The 27300-nt window shown below is 51.5% G+C and overlaps 1 protein-coding gene and 1 long non-coding RNA gene across 19 annotated transcripts in view; one reads left to right on the top strand and one right to left on the bottom strand.

The window, feature by feature from the left end:
• The window catches only part of TNR (tenascin R), an 85381-nt gene that overhangs the window by 18021 nt on the left and 40060 nt on the right, over positions 1-27300 (bottom strand). The window contains 15 exon segments of the mRNA XM_056355190.1: positions 312-455; positions 990-1109; positions 2417-2560; positions 3093-3212; positions 3322-3588; positions 4241-4504; positions 4617-4706; positions 7521-7706; positions 9487-9756; positions 12394-12544; positions 15069-15184; positions 15998-16261; positions 16718-16895; positions 16897-17195; positions 19571-20126. Coding sequence (XP_056211165.1) covers positions 312-455; positions 990-1109; positions 2417-2560; positions 3093-3212; positions 3322-3588; positions 4241-4504; positions 4617-4706; positions 7521-7706; positions 9487-9756; positions 12394-12544; positions 15069-15184; positions 15998-16261; positions 16718-16895; positions 16897-17195; positions 19571-20066 — 3109 coding nt within the window. The 5' untranslated portion in view covers positions 20067-20126.
• The window catches only part of LOC130156625 (uncharacterized), a 77144-nt gene that overhangs the window by 27225 nt on the left and 22619 nt on the right, over positions 1-27300 (top strand). For 13 of the 18 annotated variants that reach the window (XR_008824522.1, XR_008824532.1, XR_008824531.1 and 10 more), the window contains exons 2-10: positions 5829-7380; positions 10153-10568; positions 10705-10917; positions 15033-15199; positions 15893-15984; positions 16069-16279; positions 17528-17651; positions 23300-23391; positions 26275-26454. This is a non-coding gene — a long non-coding RNA (uncharacterized LOC130156625). The remainder of the gene's footprint in view (positions 1-5828; positions 7381-10152; positions 10569-10704; positions 10918-15032; positions 15200-15892; positions 15985-16068; positions 16280-17527; positions 17652-23299; positions 23392-26274; positions 26455-27300) is intronic. The other 5 variants (XR_008824528.1, XR_008824526.1, XR_008824519.1 and 2 more) reach the window with 4 other exon arrangements.

The raw sequence follows: 27300 nt of genomic DNA, 5'->3' as shown, positions 1-27300 counted from the left end.
TGGATTATAGCCTTGGGCAAGAAAAAGACCTGGTCAAGGGTCTTCTCGGGGAACCACATCCAGGGGAAATCAAAGAAAGAGGTGGATGGAGGTTGCAAGAGTGAAAATGATGGTTGATGCTTGTTGTGATTAAAATTCTGTTCTTGTGTTGTGCCCAGCGCTGGTATCTGGGTGGCCTTTTGGCACATGGCTACTTCTACACCCATGTGTATGTGACAAAAGCTTTGGCTGAGCCTTGCTGGCCGCCTTTCCTGGGGTGGATGTGTGGGTAGGGGCGCATAACAGGCGATGGGGGAGGTGACTGTACGTACGAGTTGTGAAGTTGGTGCTGATGGTCTGGCTGGTGAGAGGCCCGTTGGTGGCGTACATAGAGACTGTGTAGGTGGTACTGGGCAGGAGATTGGTCAGCTGGTACTCCTGGTTGACTCCATCCACCAGAATTGTTTCTCCTGCAACTGTAAGCCAAAAGAGATGAGTTAAGGTAGATGTTCAAGGTGGTTCTCCAAAATGTGTCTATGGGTATGACACACCATGGCTGAAACACCGTGAACTCCAGTGCAGCAGGTGAGCTGTAGTGGTGGTGGTCGGTCTGAAGGATGGTCTTATTTTTCCCACGGTCCCTATATTTGCCTGATACTTTCTTTGCCTTCAGTGGTGGGTTTCATTGGTGTTGCCACACACCGAGTTTCTTTGCGATGGGTACTTGCTTGCCCCAGGGCTGCTGCTGGTGGGCCAGTTAGCAAATTGGGAGGATCCCAGTCCTTCCTTGTGTGGACTGCTGTGCTCTGAGGCTTGGTGGGGGCAGTGCAAGGCACATGCCATGGGACCTGCGTGGGAGGAGCTGGTGTCTGAGGATGGGGTACAGCCACGCCACCCACCAGCTGCTGCCCTCCTGAAGCAAGGGCTCCTTCCGTGGAGGACACCTACTGAGCCCTGGGCTTTGGGGTGGGGGAGAGGTGGAGGTGAGGTGAAATGGAGCCCCAGCATACCTGTGCGGCAGGTGAGGACGAGGACATAGCTCTCCACCTCTGACAGCGGTGGGTTCCACTGCAGCAGCGCCTCGGTAGGGGTGATGTTGGTGGCCGTGACCCCCAAGGGGACATCCATGGCTGCACAGAAGACAGATTCAGAGTCAGAAGTGTTTAAAAGATGGGAATGTGGACTGGAAAGGCTTCTTGTGGCCCATCGCTCGTGGTCCTGACTTGCTACCCAGGTGTTACAGATCTGCTAATAAGTTAGAATTAATTGACTTTATTTGATTTTGTAAAATCATTTGGAATAAGAAACAGATTTTAATGAAACTTGTAGTTGCACAGCAAAAGTTGCTATGAAATCCTCTGTACAGCCCTGTACCAAGGCCAGAAGAATGGGCTAGAATCATTGTTTAAAACTTAGGTAACAAATTTGGGATTTTACAGATTTCTTTGTATTTGACTAGTCTTCTGTATGTAGAAAGTGTATTGAAATGTCAGAATGTAGAATTAACGGGAACTGGGGAGAGTCAACTGGAACAGCTTGTAGTTACCTGCCAAGAAACCGTGAGCTTTAGTAAAAGGTAACTCCGGCAGGGGGGAGATAGCGACCACCGACTCATGTACCACCTACCCAAATCGTACCCCAGACCCATTTCTGGACCTTTCTAACCTTTACTGTGCAGAATCGGATTTGGGAGGAGGGTATGTTAATGATTTTTGGGAAATACCATGATTATGCGTGAATACTTAATGAATATGCATGAATAAGTTCTATATATGGTGTATGATTTTGAAACTTGGTGTGCGTTGATCGTGAGAGGACTCACTCACGCACCCGGCTGTCAATAAAGAAGTGTCTGCTTATCTGCATCACATTGGTGTCGATAAGTTCTTCATTCTGAGATTTCGGTAACACAGGCACATGTGCCTGCAGAGGAGTTACTGCCGCCCTAGCTGGAGAGCAGAGATGTCATAGCTGGTGCTACTCTGCTACCGGGGCTGCTCTTCCACTGCTTTCCTGACGCACAGCCTGGGATGTTAAGGAGTTTTTTAGGTTTTGAGGAGTTTGAAGTTAGCAGAGGGTTTTATTCTTGCAGCAGATGCTGTCTGTGTCCGGGCTTCCCCGGGGATTATTTCTGGAAGTCTGTACTTCCTTTAGGAAAGGTTGTCATGGTTGCCCACCATCGTATCTCTGGCTTCCCTGTGCCCAGTACACAGATTTATCACTCCCTCCCATGACTACCTACGCATATTTGGGAAAGGCTTTGCTTAGATATACTTCAAAAGTACACACTGGGCCCTTGTGAGCCTTGCTCATCATCTTGAGCTTGCATCAGGTCTAGCTTGCTCTCAGCTGCCTGATTACTAGTGCAAGCAGGGGCTGCCAGGGCTGGCCCTGGCACAGTTTGAGCGCTACCTGCCCACCAGGAGCTCCTTCCCACCTGTGTACACGGTGATGGAGGCCACCTCGCTCTCCTCCCGGCCCCGCATGCTCTTCACCCCAATCTCGTACTTGGTGGCGGGCTGCAGGTGGCGGAGGGCGTACTCGGTGGCGTCGCTGCCGATGGCGGTGCTGTCTGTCCTGCCTGCTGGGATGGAGCCAAGAGCTTTGGCATCACAGCTGGCCCCATCCCTGGGCTATAGGAGGTGCCTGGGAGGGGAGGGCAATGCCACCAGTCCAGGGCTGATACTGGGGGTAACTGGGTTTTGTGCCTGCAGGTGCACACCTGTGTGCCCATCGCTGCTGGCTCAACCTTTTCAGCATCAAAGGCAAAACTGGGACCAAGGGAGATGAACCTGGGAAGCAGGTGAGGGAGGTGGGATTTCAGGATTGGGCCCCGAATTAACCATCCCCAGGGAGAGCTCACTGCAGTGAATCACTCCCTGTGCCCCTCTATGCTGGGCTGGCCCTTGGCTGCGGTGGTCCCTTCCCATCCTTGTCCCAGACACCCCGTCCCTGCAGCCTCTTGGTCCATCCCAGCTATTGGTGGCTTTGCCCAGGGCACCAGGATGCTGCCTGGGGTGAAGATGACCTGGTGGCTTGCTCCTGCCGGTGGGTGGAGGGAGGGTTGGCAGCTGTGAGCTCAGGGTATGAGCAAGAGCGGTCTGACCCATTACCTTCGGCGGCACGGTAGGATATTCTATAGTGGTCAAAGGCAGCAATGGGAGGGCTCCAGTAGACCATCATGGACTCCTGAGTGACATTGCCCACCCTGAGGTCCTTCGGCGCATCAATCCCTGGTGAGATGGAGCAGAAACCAAAGCTGTGGGAGGCAGGTCCGCTCCCTGTCCCCCGGCCCGCCCTCCTGGTAGGGTCCTGTGCCCGGTGGGGGGCTTTCCATGGTACCTGTTGTGATGGAGCCCATGACAGGCTCAGAGCTGATGGCGCCGTGCACAGCCACCAGTGACACCAGGTATTCGGTGGATGGCTGCAAGCCCGCCAGGCTGGCGTGCCTACGGGTGCCTTCAAGTGTGACCTGCTGTGCCTCCTCCTCATCCCGGGGGCTGTAGGTGAGGATGAGGCGGTCTGCTGGTGGGGATGGGTCGCTCCATGTGACATTCACACTGGATGATGTCAGCTGGGAGAAGTGGAGCTGTGTGATGGGCCGGACACCTGCAAGATGGAGAGGGGAGATGCAGCCCCAACCATCTGCAGATCCTGGCCTCCACGATGTTCTCAGTGTTTGTGTGGGAAATACCCAAGAGAGGTGGCAAAGCTGGAGCTCTGGGCTCTCTATTGATCTGAAACTGTGCTGGGATCAAGAGGCAGAACCGTGAGGGGAAAAACAGTGCTTTTCTCAGCTCTGCCTGCACACACCCTCCATCCCAGACCCATATGGTAGGTGGTAAGGCTGTCCCACTACAGATGGTATGTGTTGTCTGAGCTTCTCAGCTGCAGGCTTTCTACCCAGAGGTCCTTGTAAGGTCCCTCAAGGCTTCATTTCTCTTTCTTATGGACACACAGGCCACCCTGACCACAGGGGAAGGCATGGGCTTTCCGTTCCCCCAACCCTGCCTTGTCCTTATGGGAGCCTCTAGCCAAGCAAGTGTGCTCAGAGCTGCAGGCAAAGGGGACAATGCACCTACACTGGTAGGGCCATCCTCCTTTTGAGGTCAACAGACCTGTTCCCATATGGATGCATTGCCTGCAGCTCTCATCCCCATCACCATCTCAAGAGTTTAGGTGCTGGGGATACAGCGGGCTGGCGTAGATGCCAATGTGGGGTGGTGGTCTGTGCCCTTGGCCCCAGTTTATCTTTCTCTACCTGTGAAGGCATCCACGGTGGCCTCCAGGCTCTGCTGGCGTCCCCTTTCAGCGATGATGGATATGGTGTACTCTGTCCCGGGCTCCAGCTCCGAGAGGGTGAGCTGTGACTCATCCCGGGGCACTGTCACTTCGGATGCCATCCCTGAGGCAGGGGTGAAGGTGACACGGTAGTGGTCGATAGGACCCATGGCTTTGGTCCAGGCCAGTGAAATGGATGTCTCTGTGGAGGCCGTCACCAGGAGGTCCCGGGGGCTGTCAAGCTCTGTGGGAGAGGGTTGGTGCACACCTTTGTTCCCATGCACGGACTGTCCTGTGGGGACATCTGAGCCATAGGAGCCAGCCGTGCTTGAAGCATGCAATGGGGCCAAACTCACCGGTCCTGGCGTTCATGGTTGCCGGCACGCTCTGCTGGCTGTCCATCACCGCTGAAATCCCAATGCCATACTCTGTCCCTGGCACCAGATCTGCCGGGGGGTGCAAAGGACACAAAGGGGTGTGAGAGCAGCACCTGGCTGGGTGGCCTTGGGGAGGGACCCCCCCACCTCCCACAGCTGGGGACAGGGGGGGACCCTCCTGAACATCCCTGGGGTGAGCAGCCCTCCCACAGGTCAGCGGTTCCTCTGCACGTTGCAGAAGAGCTGAGCCTTTTTAAAAAGCCACATGGATGCCTTTGGACAGGGAATTTGGATTATTCAGGCTCAGTAATAAGCAATTTCTAAAAGTTGTTGCTGAGGTCTGCTGTAATTGCTGGCACCGAGACAGAAATTGTGTGTATGTGAGCTGAGATGGGAACGATAAAGTATCTTACATTTGTTTCCAAACTGATTCAACATCAAATATTGTCACAGGGCTGGTGTCTTGAAGAGAAATAAATTATGCAGAGTAAATGAAATGCACATTAATTAGGAAAGGCGCAGTCTTTCTGGGAGCTGAATCAAGTGCTGCTCCTTGGGATGGATGCATCCTGCGGTGCCTTTCTCAAGGGCTATGGGAATCAAGCTCATCCAGCTCCTTTCCCCTGCACCTCTTGCTGATCGATGTTTTATCTCTGTGGGACATCTCCTGCCTCTGCCTCTCACTTCTGCTTGGCTGCTGGCAGCTCTGTTCCATGCCTCCCTGTGCTTCATGATCTTTCCCACAGGGTTAGAGAAAGCCATAAACCCTCCAGCCCAGTCTCACCCTGCCTTGCCCAGGGGCAGCATCCCCTGAAGCCACTAAAACCTTCCCTGAGAGGCCAGGAGGGAGGGAAACCCACATTCCCTGCTCCTTTCCTCTTGCTATGGTGCAGTCTTGGTGCCAGGGGGTGGAAACGGACCCCCTTTGCCCCTGCCTAGTAAGTGTCAGAAGTAGCCTGGAAAGGAGAAGAGCCTGGGAGGAAGGGGGAGGAGAAGGAAGAAATGAGCAGGAATGTATAAAATGATGCCTTTTCTCTCCCAGCTCTTCTGGATGGAGCAAACTTGTGGCTGTTTCTGTGCAAATGCTGATTTTGAAGAGAGACATATGGGGCAGGGCAAGGCTTGCTGTATTTTAAGCTTAAATCTTTGATAAGCTCTGCTCAGCACTGTTCCTTGTTGGTTTTCCTGCAGGCAGATGAAGGTGGATGAAGGAATTGTTGGTTGCTTTCACTCCATGGATCCCACCAGGTCCTGGCTGGCTGGAAACCCACCCCAACGGGCTTTGCACCACGTGCAGCAAGACTTTGGAGGACACGACTACCATGTGCGTAATGGAGCTATGGGAGAGGCTCACGTGCTATCCTGGATTATTTTTTTGCCAGTAGAATGTTTTTGTGGTTATTTTCTGCTGTGATTTTTTTTTTTTTTTTTTTTTTTTTTGTAAATTTCTTTGTTTATTACATAGTACCCTGGGAACCAGAAGAAATGCACTTAGGTGATGATGGAAGCACTATATAAAAATCGCTCACTGCTGTTGACTTAAGCTTCTGCATTTCTGGAGCTTGCTCCCGAGAGGCTTTCCTGTAGCCCTGCCTGAGTCTGGCAGAGACTTGTCAGCTTTTTACGTTATTATTCAGGAAAACAAGAGCCTTTGGGCTGCCATGTCCTCCGAGGCAAGCTCAGCCTCTGCCATGGGTGTCACCGCAGTCTGGGTCGCTGGGGTGGTATTGCACCTCTGCGGGAGGGGGGATCTGGCCCATTTCTAATGCTCTTTCTCCCTTACCAAGGTAGTAAATGTCCTAGAGGAAACCTAGCAGGCGACCAGCACTGGTTCTTTGATCCCATCCTGGTTCTCCATGCGTGTCCTCATCATGAATGCAGCAGAAACTATCCCTAACATTTTTCTTTTTCCCCACATACCACGTTTTTCAAGCTACCTGCTTTAATTGCTTTCCTGCCCACCAGCCTTTCTCGTGACTTGGTGCCACTGTACTTGTAACTTCGCGTTTGACTTTCCCACTGAACTTACTCCTATAGTTCCTTACGGCAGAGATGCCTGAGCCCCCTTTGGACTGGGGCGATCCCAGGAGGGCAAAGACAGTTGATGTGGAAGAACCTGGTGTCCTGCCATACTGAAGAGCTTCAGGATGAATGAGTGATCTTTTTTGTACATGCCTAAGTCTTGTATTTGTCCCCAAAAATGCCACCGGAGCTGCAAATCCAGCAGGCAAGCAGTTGCTGTTGAAAAAAAATGGAAACCAGACCTCACACGGTGCTTCACCATGTTGCTGCAGAAGGTGTTTGGGACTTCCCGGGCAGCAGGAGGCGGGTGGTGTTTGCAGCCCCCAGTGGCACACCCTGTGCTGGCCTGAATAATGTACCACTTGAAGGACCTGCTCAAAAATAGCATCCCTGGATTTGGATCTGTTTTGTGCTTGATTAGGAGAAAGGCAATGAACTCGGGCAGCCTGGCTCCCCATTGCTCTTACGGGGCATTGGTGCCCATGGCTCTTTCTCAGCAAGGAAAAGAAAGAACGGTGAAATAGTATCTTCCTTTAGATCAGTCTAAAAATGCTTCCTCTCCCCATTTCTCACTTTGCTCCTTGCCAGCTCTCTTTGGCGCCTGGACAGACTGGAGGTGCATCACTGGGAGGTGCGTTGTTCAGCTCATGGATAAGCTGTGTCCAAATGCAGACCCACAGAGCGGGAAATGAACTTCATCCCAAGGAACCTATTTTCTCTGGTAACTAGTAAACTCCAAAATAGCCTCAAATATGTGGCAGCATAAGGGCAACCGAGCATTGGTGCTGACGGGGCTCTCCATTGCCCTACCTGCTTGAGAGGAGGAGGAGGGGGAGGAAGGGCGTGTGGGTGCACGCATACCTGCGAGGGTGGCCCGGGTGGTGGGACCGGTGTCACGTGGCACCAGGACTTCGTGGTAGTGCTCCCCTGCCAGGGTGCTGTAGACCACCCTGTAGCTGTGGGCCTCGGCCTCACTGTTGTCCCAGGCGAGCTCAAGGCTGGCGGGCGTCCGCGAGCCCACCCGCAGGTTCTTGGGGGCATCAATCTCTGTGCAACACAAGGGAGAGAGGCACCGTCTCATCGCCGGGCACCAGGAATGCACCCCATAGCCTTTCCATGGCTAAACGGCAGTGGAGGGGTACCCAAGTGTGATGTCCATGAGGTCCCACGTGCGGTCCCTCCTCCCCAGGGCATGTCCCTGCAGACAGGGCTGGGGCATCTGCTCTCACCTCCTGCTTAGCACAGACCGAGAGATGCCACCCGTGAGACCGATGCGAGTGCTGGGATGTTTGCAGCATCCCTCAGTAAGTTCAATTCAAGATCTAATGGTGTGTTATTTGAAAAAGAAGTGTTTCCCCCCTATGTTAGAGTAAGAGAAACCGAGGTAGCGTGCATAAGAGAAAAAGGGCTCTGTAGCAGTTACGCCTTAGTAACAGCCCTTAGTAGAACCTCAAGCATCTTTACCAGCTCATTCACACTCAGATGTTGCCCAAAGGGTTTGTTTATTAGTGCTGCTGAGGCTGTGCACCAAATATGCTCTGATTTGCACGATAAACCTTGCTGGTGAGCGATGGGTTAGTGCCGGGCAGGGGCTGGGTGCCAGCGGACAGGGGTAATTACTGCTCCTTGATAGATCTCAGTTTAGGGGGGGATTTTTTATGTTGCCTTTTAGAAATAAAGCAAGGAAGGCCAACGCAGCAAATCAGTCGGGGTGAACATCTCGTCCAAAATATTTATCTATAAAGATACATACACACACAATTCACACACCGCAGTTATTATAGTAGGAGCCTAGTATCCACCAGAAATATACATGACAAATAATTTATATACCATAAACCAGCACTGAAATACACGCTCTACTTTCTCCTTTATGGCACGGTAAATTAAACCTGTTAGCTATGTGCAGGCTTAACATTAATTAAAGTTTTACCGACCAGTTAGGGTATTCAGAGAAGATATAAAATAAGATAACCATGTTTCTGACCGGGCTGCTTTCAGCTGCGTAACTGCTGATTCCTTGGGCAAGGCATCTGCCTTGGCTTTCAACACTGAATGGGAGCAAGCATCGCCTTGAATTCAGACCTGTGCTTGCTGCTTTGGTGCTTTTAAGAATTGCACTTTGATCCACAGCTGCTATTAAGGGTGCAAACTGCTGGGTTTTAAAGTTTTAGCAGTAAACTCAAGCTAAGCTGTGGGTCTGAATGGGCACTGAAGCTGGTGGGGCCGTGTGTCCCAGGCAGCAGCAGGTTCAGCCTTGATGCTGCAGCAGGGTGCGGCCAAGGTGGGGTTTGCTCAGGCATTGCCATGGAAATGTGGGGGTTTGAGTCACCTGCCGGGTGCTGGCATCCGGGATCACCTGGGCTGCCCTGGGGACCATGCCAGCATCCCTGGGGGGCACAGGGCATGAAGAAGACCTGTTGCTCTGGAGGTTTTAGGGACTAAACAGAAATGTAGGCACTAGTGGAGGGGGGTCAAGGGGTGGTATAGGTTGTGTGTTTTAGGGTGAGCTGAATAATTTGCGCTGCCTTGCTCTGTACTGGCACCGCAATGGGATGCGAGGCACCTGCGTTTGGGCATCTCCATTTGAACCTGCACCTTAACCATAGTTTTCATTGCGCTGCTTCCTCCCAGTACACTGGATTAAACCCGAACTCACTCATGCCAGAGGAAAACCAGGTACCACTAAATCCCAGATGCCAAAAAACCCCTCGATTCAGCTCCAGATATGCAACAGCCCACCTGCAGACTGCAGCAAGCCATCTGCCCGTGCTTGCTGGAGGCTTACAAATTCACGCCAGTTCTCCCAGCAAAGCCAGCTAGCTACCTGTGGTGAACTGGGCGAGGGCTGGCCGGCTCTCGTTGGCACCCCGGAGGGCGCTGACGGCGAGGCGGTAGCTGGCGCCGGGACGCAGGGCCTGCAGGGAGTACTGGCTGAGGGGGGGCTGCAGGCGGAAGGTGGTCCTCCCGCCCTCCCCGTCCGCCAGCCCGTACTTCAGCAGGATGGCGTCCACCTTGGCACGTGGCGGTGTCCACTCCACGAAGGCCACCGTGTCGGAGACATCTCTCACCAGGATCTGCGTTGGGCCATCGATGACTGTGGAGGAGGGGGGGAAACAGGCACCTGTTATTTTGGGAGGGTTAGATGGGGCAAGGTGGCATCTTTGGGGACACCAAGCTTCAGGCATGCTTCGACCTGACCTTCAGAGTGGCCTGAATTAACATTTGGGGATAAGGCAGGGAGGTGGCATGGGCAGGAGACATGACACCCTACCCCAAGGTATTCAGAGGGTTTGGTCTTGATGGGTTGCCAGTCCCTTGTCCCAATTTCCTGGCTCTTTCCTGAACCCTCTCCACTTTCACTGATGTCTCTCCCGAGCTGTGGGCATCAGAGCAAGGCCAGAAGCTCTTTCATTGATGCCCTTTACAGCTGTAATGCAACCCGTGCCCTTCCCTCGAGCTGGTTGTAACAATTCCTCCCTGGCTTTTTCAGGTGACATCTCCCAGGATAAAACCTCCTACGTCTGACTGTGGTCCACTTCCTTTGCTCCTAGATAACTGCTTGTACTTTGCAATGTGTTGAAGAACACAGTTTTCCTTTGTGCCCAGCTCTTTGAGCCATTCAGACTGCTTTTATCGATGATCTCCTTCCACTCAATTTACTCTTGTCTGAGCCTTTCCATCGCTGGCAAAATTTATCAGCAATGATATTATGTCTTTTGAAAGGTGTTGACAATGTGTTAAATAACGTGGGGCCAAGGACTGATCCAAGCATCAAGAACGGAGGCACATATCTAGAAATGTTCCTGTTTCGGTGCCAGCTCCTGGTTTGTCGTTAAGCTGAGGGATTGGCTCGTAAAGCTGTTATGTCTTAGCTGTGGGGAGAGAAGAGAAAATGCAACTGCTCTGGTGAGTCTTCATAACTAGCTGGGTGCGGGGCTGTGGTGGGTGTCTACCAAAGCCTCTCAGATAAAGGGGTTTTAGTTAAATTCATACTGGGGATCTACCAGGAGATCATTTTGGACATTTCTGCTTTCTTTTGCAGAGAATTGGGCCCTTCCCTCCTCCTCATCTGGGAACACTTGACCTCTGCAAATCATGGGCTTAAGCCCAGGTGATGGATGCTTTGAGTCCAGCAGGACCTCACTGCTGCGCAGGTGGATGGATGGGCCAAGCCCGGCCATCGCTCCTGTGCCATGGCAGCACTGATGCCTGGAGCCTGCCAGTCAGCCCGTTTTACCACTTACATGACCACAAGGTGGGTGAAAAACCCCACACTGGTTCTGTAATTCAGGCTATACTGCATGCAAGTACATATTAGAAAATGACACTATGTAATAAGGATGTGCTGAATGCTGCACCCCGGGGTGGGAAGTTCGGGGGGAGATGTGTGTGGGCAGGGGTGGGAAGGACCAGGGAGGGTTAGAAAAAGACATGTGGGAGAAATGGGAGCAATGGGGTGAGGTCTGGGGGTAAAACAGCAATGGAGGAGGGAGGACAGCTGGGAAGCATAGTGTTTAAGTACAAGCGCTTGGCCAGGACCACATCATGCTTATCCAAACCCTGAAATCTCCAACTACTTCATGTTGTCCAGTCATCCAGGTGGTGCTGGGGAGCATCAAGTTCTAGTTAGCTGTGCAGCATAAATCCATGCTTTTGCTGCTCGATCCCGGCACAAGGTGCTGAGGCAGGACGAGGATGATGGAGGCAAAGCTATGGGGTGTGCCCCAGAGGAAGGCAGACATACCAGCATGGGGACACCTTCATGGAGCAGGGAGCTGGGAGCCCACCACTCCATCTGCGATCCCCTGCAAAGGTCAACTGCAGAGTCTGAAGTACCAGCCTTTATTTTTTGCTGTCTTCTTAGGGAAAGGAAGGTTTGGGCTTGACCAGGAGATGTCTCTGTTAAGCCACTTTGAGCTGAGCGTGGAGGCAAGGCAGGAGGACTGTGCCGAGGAAGCTCAGACCTGCAGCAAGCTGCTGCTGGTGGGGGGTTGCTCCCTTCGCTCTCACTGTTGCCTCAAATTAGCAGCCCGAAGAGAGCATCACCTGGTTATAACCCTCTGGCAGCTATTTAAATGCCGATTCCATTCACAACAACTTGGATGGAGGTAGACATCTGCCTGGCTGCCAAGGCAGACTGCAGCAGATCTGACATGGAGAGCCTTTTCTCCCCTGTGAGCTCTGCCCATCACCACATCTCCTTCGGCAAGGAGAAGATACAGTTGAATTTCCTTCAGCCTATGGGGTGGACCAGTGACCAGCCAAAGAAATTGGTTAGGAAGGGACATGCTGTTGCTCCTGGCTCCCTGTCCTGCTGCCTGATTTGCCTGAATTGCTGGGAGTAGAGGGTGTTTAGTGGCACAAAAGCAGGTGGGAGTTTTAATCTGTTATATATGTGCAGGCGATACATTTATAGAGATGTTTCTTGGGGGCGTTCAGCCTCCAAATTGTGAGATTAGTGGAGAAGAGCTATGTAATAACAGTGGACCCAAGCCTTCGTTCCCAACCCCATTAACCTCGCCACGGTTTCTGTGCTTGCAGCACTTTGGGAGGGAGAGGGACGAGATACCGCATGAAGAAGCTGTTTCTGCGATGCACCTGTAGCTTGGGCAGTTGAGTTGTGCTAGTTTCAGCCCTGCCATGCAGTGCTGGGCTGTTCTTGCTGATGGGACCTTATTTTGGGGACCAAGCCCTGGGCACTGCTGTGCTGCCCAGGGTCAGGCTCACTCACGGGTTGAGACGCTGTCAGAGGTGGGAGGGCTCCTGGCTTGTTCTTTCAGGGCCACCAGAGTGACGGTGTACTCTTCCCCCGGCTTCAGCCCTGTCTGGTTGAAGGTGGTGACGGTGCTGGGGAGCTGAGCGATCACACCGCCCTCATTATTCTGCCAGGGAGCAGAAATAAGCGTTAAAAAAACACAACTGAAAAAGCTGGTTTGGGGGGATTGATGCATGGTGAGAAGGTGGTCCCCACGTTGCAACCTTCCCCGCCCAGCCCTGCATCCCCAAATTGTGTTGTCACCCTGGCACATTCCACTATGGAGGTGCAGAAACCCCGGGTGAAGTCACCCACCAACATGGAGCACTCACATTGCTGGGCTGAGAAATCCTCCCCCATCCCTTCTCTCCCCACCCCTAACTTCTGTATTTTGCCATCTGCGTGTCTGCTGTTCTCCAGAAGAGAAAAGACAATAAAACCAAAGCCTGGGCTAGACTTCTTTTCCTACTATTCAGGTGCCAGGAACCTTCTGTTGTTCATATATGGGTATGAAACAGTAAGGTCTTTATTTTGCCATCCCCTGCTTTTTACATATCTTTATTAAACTCATTATACTTTGTGGTTTTGCTCTGAAAAACTGTAAGGCTTTAAGCAACTGCAAATGTCACCTTTCCTGCCAGTGTTTGGACAAAGGATCTTTTCTTGCCGCTGTCTTCACTAATAACACGCTAAACAAATCTTTGCACATAGCTCTCAATTCATATTAATCTCTTTTCTCATTAAACAGGAAATCTTCCATTTTAGCCATAAATTGCCATCTTACCTTTCCTAATTTTCTTTTATAAATCTGTCTTTGCTTCACCTTTTTCGCACCCCATCCCCAGCACACGCAGCTGACAGGCAATCCCTGCCTGACCCGGCTTCTGGGGGGCAAAAGCATTGCGGGGACCACAGGAGGAGGATTGCTCTGTGGGAGGGTGTGAGCAGCCTCACGGGGATGCTGAAGACCAAAGTAGCATCCCCTTGCCCAGTTTTTGGGAAGACAGAGTGAGCTTTGATTTTGCTCGTAGAGGTTATTTGTGCTGCTGCTGTTATAACTCTCTTGTTTTTAGTCTCTGGGACTTGGTTTCAGTTTTATTTGGGGTGTGGCAATGGTTTAGAGTTTGCCCAAGGCAGTGATGCTTCCAGGCAATGAAGGAGACAGCACCCTCTGCCTTATTTTAGGAGAAAAGCTGTGATGGAGACTCAGTGAATACAATTTCAGCAGTCAATAAGCAGGGGCGTGAGTGTTCACGCTGCAGGACCATGCGCTTGACCGATGGGTGCAAGAACCTCAAAGCCCAAAGAGCTGCATCCTTTCCCTGCTCCAAAAACCTGCACCCAGGAGCTGCCATCCTTTTGCACCTTATCTCTTCCTTGAAATCCTGAAATGTTGCTGTGTGGTTTTAAGTGTAAAGCTTAAAAACGGAAAGGAGGGCCAATGGTTTGTATTTTTGGGCTGGCTTGAGAAAAACCTATCGTTTCTGACCCTGCAGGGAGATGTTTGCTTCTATCCTGGTGATTCATCACCCTAAAATGGATCTATCCCCATTTATCTGCTTCAGGGGGATGCTGTTGAGCTTAATTCCTGAGTATCAGTGAAATGCTGGCAAGATAGCTACTTTTTGTTACGAAATGCTCTTCCCTGATGTTGCCTTATCATTTGGGCTTTTATCCCACCGGTGAATGAAAATTATCCTGGAGTTTGTACCTGCAGTACCTGAACTTTGACTTCTGACAGAATTTGTGTGTAGATGTACCAAAATTGCATCCTTCCAGCCTTTTTTGGAAATGAGGGACTGAGTTATTTAAAGCACTTGGGCCCTTGCTTCATGCTGCATAATGGCCCTTTACAGTTAAGAGCATTTAAAACTTTGGGGCCAAGTTTTAAAATTCTCCTCTGCCCAGAGCTGCCTTTGACTCCAGCAAGGGTTTTGTACAAGTGAAAACGTCATAATTGAGCACTTAATCAGCATTTCTTTTACTGCTGGGGCTTGACTGCTCTTGTAAAGAGGCTCTATATACAATTGAAGCTATACTTAGGGCTAAATGGTGTAGAAATTATGAATATAGATGAAATACTTGATGTACAATTTTTGTTGCTGTGCATAGAAAATTTGCAATATTTAGGGCAACATTTTCATCCTTTCATCTTTTCTGGCACAATTTCTACCTGTGATTAAAATTCCGTGGCAGGAATTAGCTGTGCGTGTGACTCGGGGATGCTGAAGGTTGTTGTCTGAGAGCCGGCAGCTGCTTGGTTTGAGCCGGGCTGCTTTGGGTAGCTTAGCGTGCAGAGAGCAGGGGCGAGGGAGAGGAGGAGGAGGAAGGGTCGTGGGAAAGGATGTGGAAGGAAAAAAGGGGTGTGTGTGTGATGGTAGGTGGCAGCAAGGCTAGAAGGTTTATTTATTTATTTGCCTTGATTTTATTGGGGAATTTCTTAGAGAATGTGTATGTGTTGACACCAGACTACTGGGGAACCTGAAGCTGGCAGTTGGAGGTTGAGGTGTTTGGGGCTGTCCGAGGCGAAGCACACAAATTGCAAACAGAGGTCAGGTTTGTGAGGCGGGGGTAACTGGAAGCTGATTTAGGATCCGTTCGCTCGGTGTTTTTAGGGTGACTAGGTGATGCCATGCATGTGGCGGCGGTACCTTGGGGATGAAGCTGATCTCCCAGCCATCAAAGGGGAAGGAGAAGGGCTCCCACTGCACCTCCGCTGTCGTCTCTGTGATGGTCTTGAACGTCAGCCCCTGCGGCGTGGCGAGGTCTGGAAGGGAGCAGGGTGGGTGAGCAGAGCAGGAGGGGTGTGCGGGTGCTGCCCATCCCCACTCTGCTCCCTGTGGGTATTTCATTATCTGGGCAACAACAATGGGGAACCTTTTGGTAGCTGTTAGCAGAGCCCCTTTGTCCCTCCTCAGCGTGGGTTGGGGGGAGAAGAGGGAAATGCCTGGGCTGCCGGACACTGCATTACTGTGCACACAGAGTGAGCGATGGGGTTGCAAAGGGGGTGTCTGTATAGTTACTGTGTTTTCCCCTACCCTCTGTATCTTTATTTTCCGAGGAACCTTTCTGCAGGTTGCCATTACAGCTTGATATTCCTGTTTTCCTCTGTGCATCACAGTCCTGGTCAGGACTACATATGTCTCGATGCACAGAGGCAGCCCCTCTTGCTGCACTATCACCCATGTCGTGGGGATTCACCATGGGCAACCCGTTCAGGAGTGGGAGGATGACCTGTGACTTCTGCAATGTATCGTGATATTTTCTATGAGGAGAAAAGTGTAATATTTTGGGCCGTATTCTGGGGGCTTTTGTCAAACACTGAAAGTTTCTTTGATTTTTAATCATTCAGGTTGTCATCCAGACTAAGTCTTTCTGCAGAGGGTGGACGTATTTCCTGCTTTCCTATATTCCCGTACAAATATAAATGGGGATAAAAATATCCCCATTTTTTTTTTTTGTTTTTTTTTTGAAGGCTCAAGTTTCTACTGCTAGAAGGTTTTTGTGGAAAAAGCGAGACAGCTTGAGCATCACCTCTGGTTATCTGGTTACCAAGTGACAAGTGCGGTAGGATACTTACTGGTCATCACCTTGGAGGTAACGGGGGTGCTCAAGACATCGCTGATGACTGCATAGATGCTGATGTTGTAGGCAACGCCTGGCTCCAGCTCTGTGATGGTGATGCTGCTCCAGTCCCCGGGCACCCGCTGCTGGAGCTGGATGCCCCCTGGCCCCGCCGGCTGGTACGAGATGACATACTCGGTGGCTGCCCCGGGGCTGTCCCAGGTCAGCTCGATGGAGCTGTCGCTGATCCCCGTCACTCGCAGGTTTCCAGGAGGAGCCACTGATGGGAAGGGCAGAGGTAAGGAGAGCGTCAGGGTGTGTGTGGCTTATCCTCCCACCCCCCCATGGGGAAGGGTGTGTGGGTCTGCTGGTGGGACACGGGCATGGGCTTTGAGCTGGGGGTTACGTGCTATCTGTGGTTGTACTCAGTGCTATAGCAAGGCAAAGGCTCAGGAGAAACTGACTGCAGCTGCTGTTGCACCCAGGGTTTGCCACTGATGTTGGGATGGAACTTGCTGGCTTTTTGCTTGCCTCGCAAACCTTTGCCCATGGTGTCTCTGGGGACAGGGACAACAGGAAGGTGGTCAAACTGCGGGGCCTGAGCAGGTCCTGTGTGACATGCTCTGCTGGATGGGAGTTTCTCCCAGGCTTCATGGTGCTCTTAGGGGGCTCTGGGAACTCTGAAGCCCTTGCTCATACGTTAGGGTCTGGCTTTCCCCCTGCATGCCCCCACTACCTGCTGAGCAGTCCTGCCCTTCATAGCCTTCCTCGCAGATGCAGAGACCGTCCTGGCAGACCCCACGGCCGCTGCAGGCGTTGGGACAGTGCAGCCACCCACAGTCCTCCCCGGCATAGCCCTCCCGGCAGATGCACGTGCCGTTGGCGCAGTGGCCCTTCCCTGAGCAGTCGTGGGGGGCACCGCAGCTGGGAGCAATCCTCCCCGGCGAAACCCTCCTCGCAGACGCACTCGCCGTCCACGCAGAGCCCGTGGGAGCCGCAGCCGGCAGGGCAGCGGAGCTGGGAGCAGTCCTCGCCCCCATAGTCGTTGTCGCAGATGCACTGGCCCTCCAGACAGACGCCGCGGCTGGAGCAGCCCCGGGGGCAGCGGGGCTCGGAGCAGTTGCTGCCCGCCCAGCCCTCCATGCACACGCAGCTGCACGACTCCAAGCTGAAGTTCCCGTGGCCGCTGCACTGCGGGGTGTAATCCAGCTGCCCTGAAAGGAGGCAGGACCGAGGGTCAGAGCCCACCAGGTGGGAGGTGGGAAAAGGTCAGCGTTGGCACTGGGTCAGCCCGTCCATGGGCGGTGGGGAAGGGGGGAGACGTGTGGGGCAAGCATGGGATGACCCTCTGTCTGATTCAGCACGTCCAGCTCTGGGGAGCTGGTGGATTTAGGGCTGGCAGGGGCAGATTTGGTGATACGGGCTCATGGTGTGGTTTGGGTGGGTCTCTAGGAGTTTGTCTGTCCCCTTGGGAGCTCTGGCCTCCATAGCTATGGGTGCCATCAGCCTTGTTGGGGTGCAAGTGCTCCCTTTGGTTTCTTTTCAGCTCAGCTCCCAGTCGATGGGAACTTCCCTAGACCTCTTACTGGGAAAAAGCCTTCCCTGGCCAAGGTCTCTGCACCAGCCGTGACTCCTGTTGTCTCCTCTCCACCCCCTGTTCCTTTTTACAGGTGAGCAATCCCTGTCTGCTCACCCTCTATCCTACAAAAAGCCAGTATATACCCAAAGACATCATCTTCATCCCTATCCTGGAAAGCCTGATTAGCATGGAGCCATTGGCTTTGCACAAAATATCAGGGGTTTGGGTGTGCTAGGGTTGTGGGAAAGCAGGGAAAGCATGTGGCCACCATGGCCACCACCTCTTATGTCCCGCTTTTATCCTCAGCAGGGTTCAGTTACATGCTGTGCCAGACAGACCCATTTGGGTTACCTTGCAGGACGCTTCCCATCTAAACTGCAAATACTGGGAATGACAATCAGGGTTTCTTCAGATCTCAGTCTCTAGTTAAGTTATCAAAAGGAGAGAGGATGCTTGTAAGTGTGCTGGAAGAGGGCGGCTCTCCCTGGGGAAATGCCTCGGGTGGTGGGGTAGGGATCCCGATCTCCTTCGTGGTGCAGTGAATTAAAAGCAGCTCCAGTAAAAATAAATGAAATTACTCCAGTTTTAGTTCAGTGCATCTGCGATTGGAGTGGAGACTCCACCGAGCGATGAATGTTTAATGGGACTGCCTGCCTATGCTGCAAGTAACCCAAATAGGCCCATCAGAGTTTCAAATTAATTCCTTTAAAACAGTTTTTTTCCCACGGAGTTTCCTAGATGATTTTAACCCTTGCTTTGCACACACTGGTGGCACGTATGTGTGTTTTCTGTTTTGTCTTAATTATTAATGCAGCTGATGACTGTCACATGGGGGGGGAAGGGGGGGCTGTGGGCTGAGCCTGCGGCTGGAATGGGAGATGTCAGCCCGAGCCTCCCATTTTCTTCCTCCTCAACCCACACACCCTTGATCCAACTCTGTTGACCTGAGTGTGGGTTGCACCTATTTCATTTTAATGTGTCCTAGTTGGGGTACCACCGGAAAAATTACACTAGTAGCTGCAAAACTTAAAAAAAAGCACTGGGTACTGGGGGGAAAAAGTTGATTTTGATTTTTCTTCCTCCCTGTTGTTGTTCTTGGCCTGAAAAGCAGGCCCTGGAAAGATGCCCTGCGGGGCTTTCCTTGCCTGGTGGCCTTTTCCTGCAAGGAGCCCTGGTGTGTCAGAGCCCCAAGCAGGGCTGGGCCGTGTGAAGGTTGGATGCCCTTTGGGACAGTCCCTCTTACCAGCCTCCCCAAGATGTAAGGAAAACCATCACTATGATGGCTCCTGTGCTATCAAAATGCAGCCTCTAGCCCAAACCTTTCCTAACCCACCTGATTTCAGCTGCATGTTTCTTCCCTGGCTCTGAGGAATGGCCGTGGTGAAATGAGAGGCTCAAACCACAAATATTTCCATTCAGATGAAATATCCCATTGATGGTTTTGTGCCTTTGTAATAGGTTTTGTTTGCATCTTTCATGGCAACAGAAGTTATTCCCTGGATTTTTTACTCTTCTTATTTTTTTTAAACTCAGCTTTTCATACAGATTCACTCCTCCTACAGAGAAGATGAAGGGGTTATTGCCAGCTCCTGCGGTGCTGCCTTTAGCCCAGGGACAGCTTAGGAGAGCAGCAGCTCCGTCTCTCCTCCCTGTCCCAGGAGCGGTGGCAGGTCTCTAACAGCTTTGCAAAGACTGCAGGGCTGGGAGGTCACCCTGCCCACCCCTTGGCGGCTCTAATTTTGTCTGTAATGGGGATGTAGCTCTGGCCATTACAGGGTTTCTGCAGCAAGCGGGGCATGGGGACTTGAGTGGCCAAATCCCTCCCAGAGGTTTTCCTGCCTCAGAGGACCTAAGCTGAACTTTTCCCCTAAAGCCGCAGCCACATCACAGGTGAACATGGGTTTCTCTCTGTTGCCACTCTGAGTGGCATCACCCGTTCTGTATTTATCTCTCCTGCCTTTTGCTTGAACCCTCAGTCCCCAGCGAGCGCTAACAGGATGGCGTTACTACCTGTGGCTGCATTTTCTTGGCAGCAATTGGAGTTGCATTGGTCCCGGAGCATGGAGACCTCCCTCTCCAGCATCTCAATCCTGCTCAGCAGCTCCTGCAGGGACGGGAGGGAGGTGGAGCACTTGCAGGCCTGCTTGGGCAAGTTTATCCTGTGGGTGAAGGTGACCTGGCTCTCGCTGTCGGAGGTCTGCTCAGCGTATTCTGCCAGCCGGTCGTCTTCTGAACTCACCTCCTCGGCCGAAGACTTGAACATGGATGAGCAGCAGCTATCCAGGGGGATGTTGATGTTGTAGATGTGGTGGAAGACCATGGGCTGCTCTTTGATGGGTGGGCTGCAGTTGGCAAGGCCGCCCTCCTCATCCACCATCGGCCTCTTGGCCGGCTCTGTTGTCACCTCCACCCTGCACTCGAAAGGCTTGAGGATGGCACCCAGCAGAAGCAAATTGAAGCTGATGAGCACGTTCCTCAGGACCGAGATTTCACTGTCAGTCCCCATTTTCTTGGGAGAGGGAAGAGCCTTCTAAGCCAGCTTTGGTCAGCCAAGCGCGGGGAGGACCTGGGGACACAGAAGAAAAAGAGCATGCTTGGTGTTAGCCCTGAAACTGTGCTCAGTGCAGAGAGGCAAGTCCTTCTGGGCAAAGCCATCCAGGGAGACGTGGGGCTGACTTGATGCACACTCAGTCCTGCTGGTGTTGATGGAGCCTAAATCAACCCTACGTGGAGCCTGTGACCTGGGGGGAAACCCTGCCATAGCCCTTGAACAGTGACAGAAGCAGATTCTTGTTGCTATTTTTTTTTTTGTATGTGTGTAAGGAAACAGTTGATCTGGTACTAACAAAGCATTGAACAGCCACGTTTTCAGCAGAAACACCCTGCATGGGACCTGCCTTCAGTGCCAGATCAGTACAGTGTGTAGGGTCCAAGGGGTTAAAGTATGGGTGACAGTGACACATCCCTGCACTCTCCTTCGGTTGTCTCCCGTGCCCCAGGAGCTGCGGCCAGGGTTGCTAAGCTTCCTCCAGTAGCTATAGGAACGGTAGCCTTGATGTTAAACACCGTTAAATTACAGGCAGGCTCCAGCTTGTTCAGGTCCACGCTCTGAGCAGACAAATCCCTCCTGTTAAAGTGGCTTCACACCCTGCCCATGCTCTGGATTACAAGTTAACCTTGCCTTGATTTGGGACAACACAACTTCTTGTTCTGGTATCGATCGCGAGCCCCTGGATGGTAAGCCAGCCTCCGAGAACCGCATTTATCTCCAGCCTGAAATCAGCAGTGCCAGCCCAGTTGTGCTGTGGATGGATTTGGCCCCATTACTCTTGCTGGGACCGTTATCTGCTGACCAATACTTAACTCCAAGTGGTTTGCCATGAGGAATCACCACCGGGTCCGTCACAGGACAGCACAGAGGCTGTGTCTGCAATGTCATTGCACCCAAAGATACTGTTTGCCTTGTGCTTTCCCTGCAGGCCAGGTGGGATTGCTGGAGTGTGGCTTCTCCTTGGGCACATTGTGCCATGGTTAGAGGCTCTCAGCTGAGCCCTGGCACTTGCTTCGGTGTCAGGACAGCTAATTAAAGATTTCCAGCTAATGGCTCAAATGCTCGATTGGATTTCTTGCAGCATTTTAGGATGGAATGTAAATCACCCTGTTTGTGGCTCCCTACCTGTGTTGCGTTTGTAGGACCTGGACTGGTGAGCGCTGGAGATGTGCTTTGTGGTTCTTTCTGCACCAGCAGTGTAAAAGATGCAGCAGGCACATTACATCTGGGCAACAGGCTCTTTAAAGTGCTGGTAAAAAGATGCAATGAGCTGAGGATTACCAAAACTCCAAGAAGTTGTGGGGTTTAGGTATTACTCAAAGCCAGGACATGCCTCTTGCAGTGTCCAGCCCTAATTCATAATTAACTTTAATAACTCTGGTTTTAGTCACATTAATATCTCTGTATTTAGGCTGTAAGAGGGCTTAGCCATTTGTACAGGTTCAAAGGCTACAAATAAGCCCATAGGACTATCTGGGTTAAGAAGGACTTTAAACCTCAAGAACTTCAGAGGCCCGAGTGCTGCTGTGACGTGTTTGAATGGGACCTGCCTTGAAGGGCCACTACATGGAGAGCTGCAAATTGCCAACATCTGCCCACTGCAACGTGATCCTTCTTCTGGGACATCTGAGGGCAAAAGGAGATGAGACATCAACCTGATCTGACTCAGTTGCCTATTGCAGTAGCTCTGATACCAGTTGCTAGAACTGGGAAACGGAGGTGGAAAGGAGTGGCAGGTTGAGTGTTCCCAGCAAGCTGCCTAAAGCCAAATCTCCCAAACTGCATTTAGTACAGACCCTGTAGGGTCTGGACTTGGGGTTTCACATCTGCCCCATGCTAGGGCATGCTGGTCATGGTGAGCAGAGGTGCAGGGCAGTGATGGATGCTTCCAAATTACTCATCTGGGATCTTCTCCAAACCATGGGAGCTGGTCTGGCAGGGTGGGTGCTCTCCCAGCCAATACTCCAGCAATTTAGTATTTGGGGTTTTTTTAGGGGGGTGTGGGAGAGGATGACAGTGCCGTGTTCGACTGTGATCCACAGCTGAGCCATGCTCGGGGCTGCTCACTGCATCTGACTGCTGGTATCTGCCAGTGCCATAATCCTGAGCAATTGCCCTCCCTTACTCGTAATGACTCTTCTGCTCTGGAGCAACTCTCCGGCTCCCTGGGAAATGGTCATGCCTCCCCCCATGCCCTGTTGCTGGATGAAAATATTTGTTCACTGGTTTCTCTCCAACAATATCATGTTACTCCAGAAAATACAACTATTCAGCCACCTCACAGCATTCACAGGGTTGTTATCCCATATTACCACAATGTTTCTGCTGCACTTCTCTTCCTGGCTCCCTACTTAATGCCTGCTTCTTGTGAGCAGGCACCTGGGACTCCTTCGGTAGGATCTCTGTTTTTCTAGTGTTAGGAAAAGCAAGAAAAATAGAAATAACTCTGTGGCGGGGTGTTCTCCTCCTTCCCCTTGGCTGCCATGGTTGCTCTGGCCATGCTTGCAAAAGACAGAATGGAGGAGGGCGCTGGAGGTGACAGTGTGAGGGAGGGAGTGGAGTCGATGCTCTGTAAGAGGCGATTTGGGGCTGGACTCTCATACTCTGACCCCCCAAATCCTCCTCTGCCTTCTGGGCTTTCCAGTGGCTCCTGGGTGGCCCTGGCTGACCCATGGAGAGACTTCTTGTCCCTGTGTAATGGGGCAACCGTGACAGGGGAAGGCACAGGGACTAATTAGCACCGGCTGCCTTTGACTGACTCGTCAGCATTCGGGGCTAACTACCTGCTCCTTGGCCTCTCGCTCAGCTTTTTTGTGTGTGCTTGGAGTGGAAGTAATTGTGGCGATGAGCCAGCTGCGCCGAGCTGGGCCAGAGCTTCAAAGCCAGCCTCCTTGCAGGATTACGGGAACAGCTTAGACATGGGGAAATGAAATCCTCCCTCTCCCTGCTCTTCGGATCCAGCCTGGCTCAATACAGATGCCAGAGCCTGTTTATGAGCAAAACTGGAGCCGAGGGATGGGGGGAGAAGGGCTCTAGGTGGATGCAGGGATGAGGGAGTGGGAGACGGGTGGGTGGATAGAGTGGGGTGAGCAGATACAGGGTGGTGATCGCTCACGAATGACAGTGAGCAGGTTGGGTAGTTAACGACTCTCTAACCCATAGACTGAAAGCCATTTGTTTGCTGGTAGGAACTGCCAGGATCATTGATCTGAATCTCGTTATCAGTATATTCATCACGGCAGACACCGGTGGGATGCTGCCCAGCTCTCGTTTCTGAGCGGTAAGTCACGGCATCCCCCTCCAGCCCTGCTCAGCGCAGTGGCCTTGGGCAGGGGGTGATGCTGCGGGTGCAGTGGCATCCACATGGCACTATGCTAAGGAAGCTTGCTGGTTTTTATTATTATTAGGAACAGGATCATGGAAGGAAAATAAATAAAGAAATGTAATCCTGCATCGATTAGGTGCTGGATCAGGCTTAATGCCACTGTGTGGGCTCTTTTCTGTGAAGTTGTGAAAAGTCACCTCGTTTGGGCTGTCTCTGCCTCAAACCAGGCTGAATCCACAGGGTCCTGCAGGGCAGGAGGATGCTCTTTGGTGCCCTCCAACCCACAGCAGACCATCTGAGCCAGACATCCCTATTAATCCTCAGCTTCTTCCTGGAGGCTTGGGCTGACAGCTCTGAAGCTCTGCCAGATCTGTGGATGTGTTCCCAGGGTCTGTCCTCTCCATTCCCTATCTGGTCCTGCTTTGTCTCCTGCTCCTCCTGTCAACGATTTGCTTTTCCCTAAAGGACACCACCACCGTGGGCTTGGCAAGGGTGGGCTAGTGCTGGGATTTGGCTGGCGGGGTGCCGGGGCTGCATGCATGGTCTGACAGCTCAAGGCTTGTCTGTCAGGGAAGAGAAGTTGCATTAATGTTCCTGCTTGGGGTTCCTCACCCTCCTGTCCTCCCAGCGCTTCCCAGCCCAGCTCATGCTGCCCATGGGCAGTGACAGAAGCATTAGAAACCACTGACTGAGCAAACAGATCCAGGACTATATATTTTTTCTTTCTCCCTGTACAAGGAAAAAGAAGCAAATTTCTGTGGTCATCTCACATGTAAAATTAGTTGTGTTAGGGCAAATTTATCTGGGGTGCTTTTTAATCTTTTTTTTTTTTTTTTTTTTTTTAATTTTGCCTTCGTTGTCACCAAGTTCAGATAAAACTCCAAGCTGGTGGCATTCCTGGTGGCTTTGCTCCCTCTGTCTCTGGAGGTGGCCTTGGAAATCCTGGCTGGGGCAGCGAAGGCAGCTTTGAGCTTTGAGCCTGGCCCTTCCCTGGTATCTGATGGCAAAATCTTCTCCTTTGTTTTCCACTGGGCTGGGGCAGTGCCTCTCCATCTGCTCGCTCCCAGGACAGGATAGTGGATCTCCAGTTGCCTCTGGCTTGAGGCTGCAGCTTTACTTTACCAGAGCTGGTTTCCCTTGGTTTGCTGTACTTTTTTTTTTCCCACCCCTCCCTACAGTCCCCCAGAAACATGGGTGTTTGAATTAAAGTTTAAATAAAAGAGTTATTAAAGTTAATTACGAAGTTTGTCAGGTACTGAGCTTTCAGCTCCAAAGCATTTCAACTTTGGGGAGCTGTGAAAGAATCAATCTGCTGCAATTTCTGTGTGATGCTCAATAAAAATACACACAATATACAACTGAGAAAAATATTTGAGGGCTTTTGCCAAACATATACCACAGCAAAGCGTGCTCTTTCTTTCCCGAATGGCCTCTCTCCACCCAGGATTTGTGTCTTATGGGCCAGCAAAGGAAGAAATAGCAAAACCCTATTAAATCCACAGTGCATCCACCCCAATTATATATTTTCAGCTATTTTTACATTTTGCTGATGGGCTGTATCTGTGTGAGCAGCTCAGCGCTGGGCATGCAAAAGGGAACCTGCGTGCAGTGATGCTCAGAGCAGCTGTGCCGAGAAAGTTATTAATGGTGTGGCAGCAGTTTTTGGGGGGGCAGCTTCACCCAGAATTACAGCACCATATTCCCCAGCAGCATCTGCAGCCCCTTTTTTTATTGCTTAGCAATACGAATGTAACAAATGCAAACTGTGCCCCAGGGGCTGTTGCAGGATGGGAGCAGGGACATCAGATCTGCACAACAAGGATGATGCCAGAAGTGTGACTGCCAGCATTTGTTGGAGATAATTTAATATCTGGATGGTCCAACAATATTTCTATTTTCATGCCAGTTTTGGTGAATTGCTCTGGTTAAAAACAACCACCCAATGTTGCCTGGAAAGATGCTTGAAAAATTAAAGCATTTGTTTCTCCAGCCAGATATTGTTTATTAAAATATTTTTGAAGTCACTAAACATTGAATTGTTTTTGTAGTCACTAAAGGTGTGAAAATGAAGTGAATGTTTTTGTTTTGGGTGAGAAACATTTTAATCTACCCAGAGCACATAGAAATATATGTGTACATATACGCATTTCATGCATTTATTGCATTCTGCTTTCCTGAACACTGGATGAACCACAGACCCTGCTTTTGGTGCAGATGGCAAATTGGAAAATCGGATCTATTTGGAGCTCACACCAGCATCCATCCATAATACCAACCAACAAACCATTGAGAAACGGAGTTCGCTGCCTGCTTCCCCAGCACAGCAGGAGCAGGCAGATATTAGCTGACACCCAGCGGTCCCCGAGCTGTGTCGGGGCTGGCTCATTGGAGCTGTGATGTGTTCCCTGCCAGAGCTCGGCTGGCAGGAGCCAGACCGCCGTGACGGATTTGCTCCCAACTGCTGCTGATGGTGGGAGCGAGCCCGGGGCATGGTGGTGCGTGAAGCAGGCAGGCAGCCTCCGAGTGTATTATTTGGGGGTTTATGTTGAAAAGTGTGTTGGAGGTTTCCCATAAGGCAAAAGACCCCCTGATGGACAGTTTTCAAGTCTCCCCAAACCCCCCTGGAGGTACCCAAGCACTCAGTGCAGAGGGTGGCTGCTCCATGCTATGGCGAGGTGCTTTGCTCCCACTGGCTGGGCTCACAGGGAAGGAAATTCAGCTCTGTGATGTCTCTGGTCAGCTTCCCACCGTACACCTTCCATTCCAAAGGGACCACACAGCTGGCAAAGCGAGGTGGATTGGAACCTCTGAAGCCCATCTCTGTTTTTTTCTTTTTAGACCTCCCAAAAGAGGCTGCGGTACTCGCTGGTTTAGAGCAACCCATCACTCCCGTGCATCAGCATCGGTACTGGCTCTACGCTGAAATCGCTCCTGGGTGCCACAGTCCTCCAGCCATGGCAGGTGGGGATGTATGCACGGGCAGGCACACGTCTTGCTTCTGCTTTGCTTTGTGATCTGGTGAGAAACTCTTGCGGTTTGCCCATCTCACTGGAAAGCACTTACGTTGCAAGTTGCTAACTGAGAAATAGTGGAAATAATTGGCTTAGCTCCTCAGCAGCTTGAAACTGCTGCAGATTCGGTGTCATTGAGGCTGATTTGCCCCAGAAGGACTCTCCTGAGCAGATGTAGAGATGCAGCCTGTCCGGCAGACCCAATTCCCTCCTGCAGCTTTCTGTAGGGAAGAGCACTTGCTCCCAGTTATTACTAACCTACTGATGTATAACTTGTCTGTTTAAAAGGGTTTTCCTTGCATTAGTTCCTTGGGCTTTGTGGCAGAATGCAGGTCCTTGCTACGTGCAAGCACACAGAGCCCTCTCCCTGATCAACCCCTTCTGCACCCTCTGCCTAACTGCAAACCTCGTCTTCCCTCACAACGCAGCCTGTTGCAGGCTTTTGGGAGAATTAAAGGAGATGGAAAGCTTCGAGGAGCAAAGCATCATGTCTCCTCATAACACTGGTTAGCTGAAGGTCAGACCTTGTGGACTCATGGGGCTGGAGCTGAGGACCAGCAGGTGACACCTGCACGGCGCCGGAGAAACCCAACCGAGTCATTTCACGCCACCACCAAGCAGCCCTCAGAGAGAGAACGATTTTCACCCCACTGACTAATAACATATTTAAGGATGAAATACTTCGATGCTTTTACCAGCGTTCCCTAACCATATGTGGAGGAAGAAATCTATAGTTCCCCCCAACTGACTGCAAATGCTGCCAGCTTAATAATTCATGTACGCCTCTATGATTGCAGCCTACGTTATATCTTGCTTTCATTACATATTCTTTTATTCAATTGCCACGACATAT

This window comes from Falco biarmicus, chromosome 11 (assembly GCF_023638135.1).
Source record: "Falco biarmicus isolate bFalBia1 chromosome 11, bFalBia1.pri, whole genome shotgun sequence".
Lineage (NCBI taxonomy): Eukaryota > Metazoa > Chordata > Aves > Falconiformes > Falconidae > Falco > Falco biarmicus.
The sequence above is the reverse complement of the archived record's forward strand: the minus strand, read 5'-3'. Positions and strand labels throughout refer to the sequence as shown.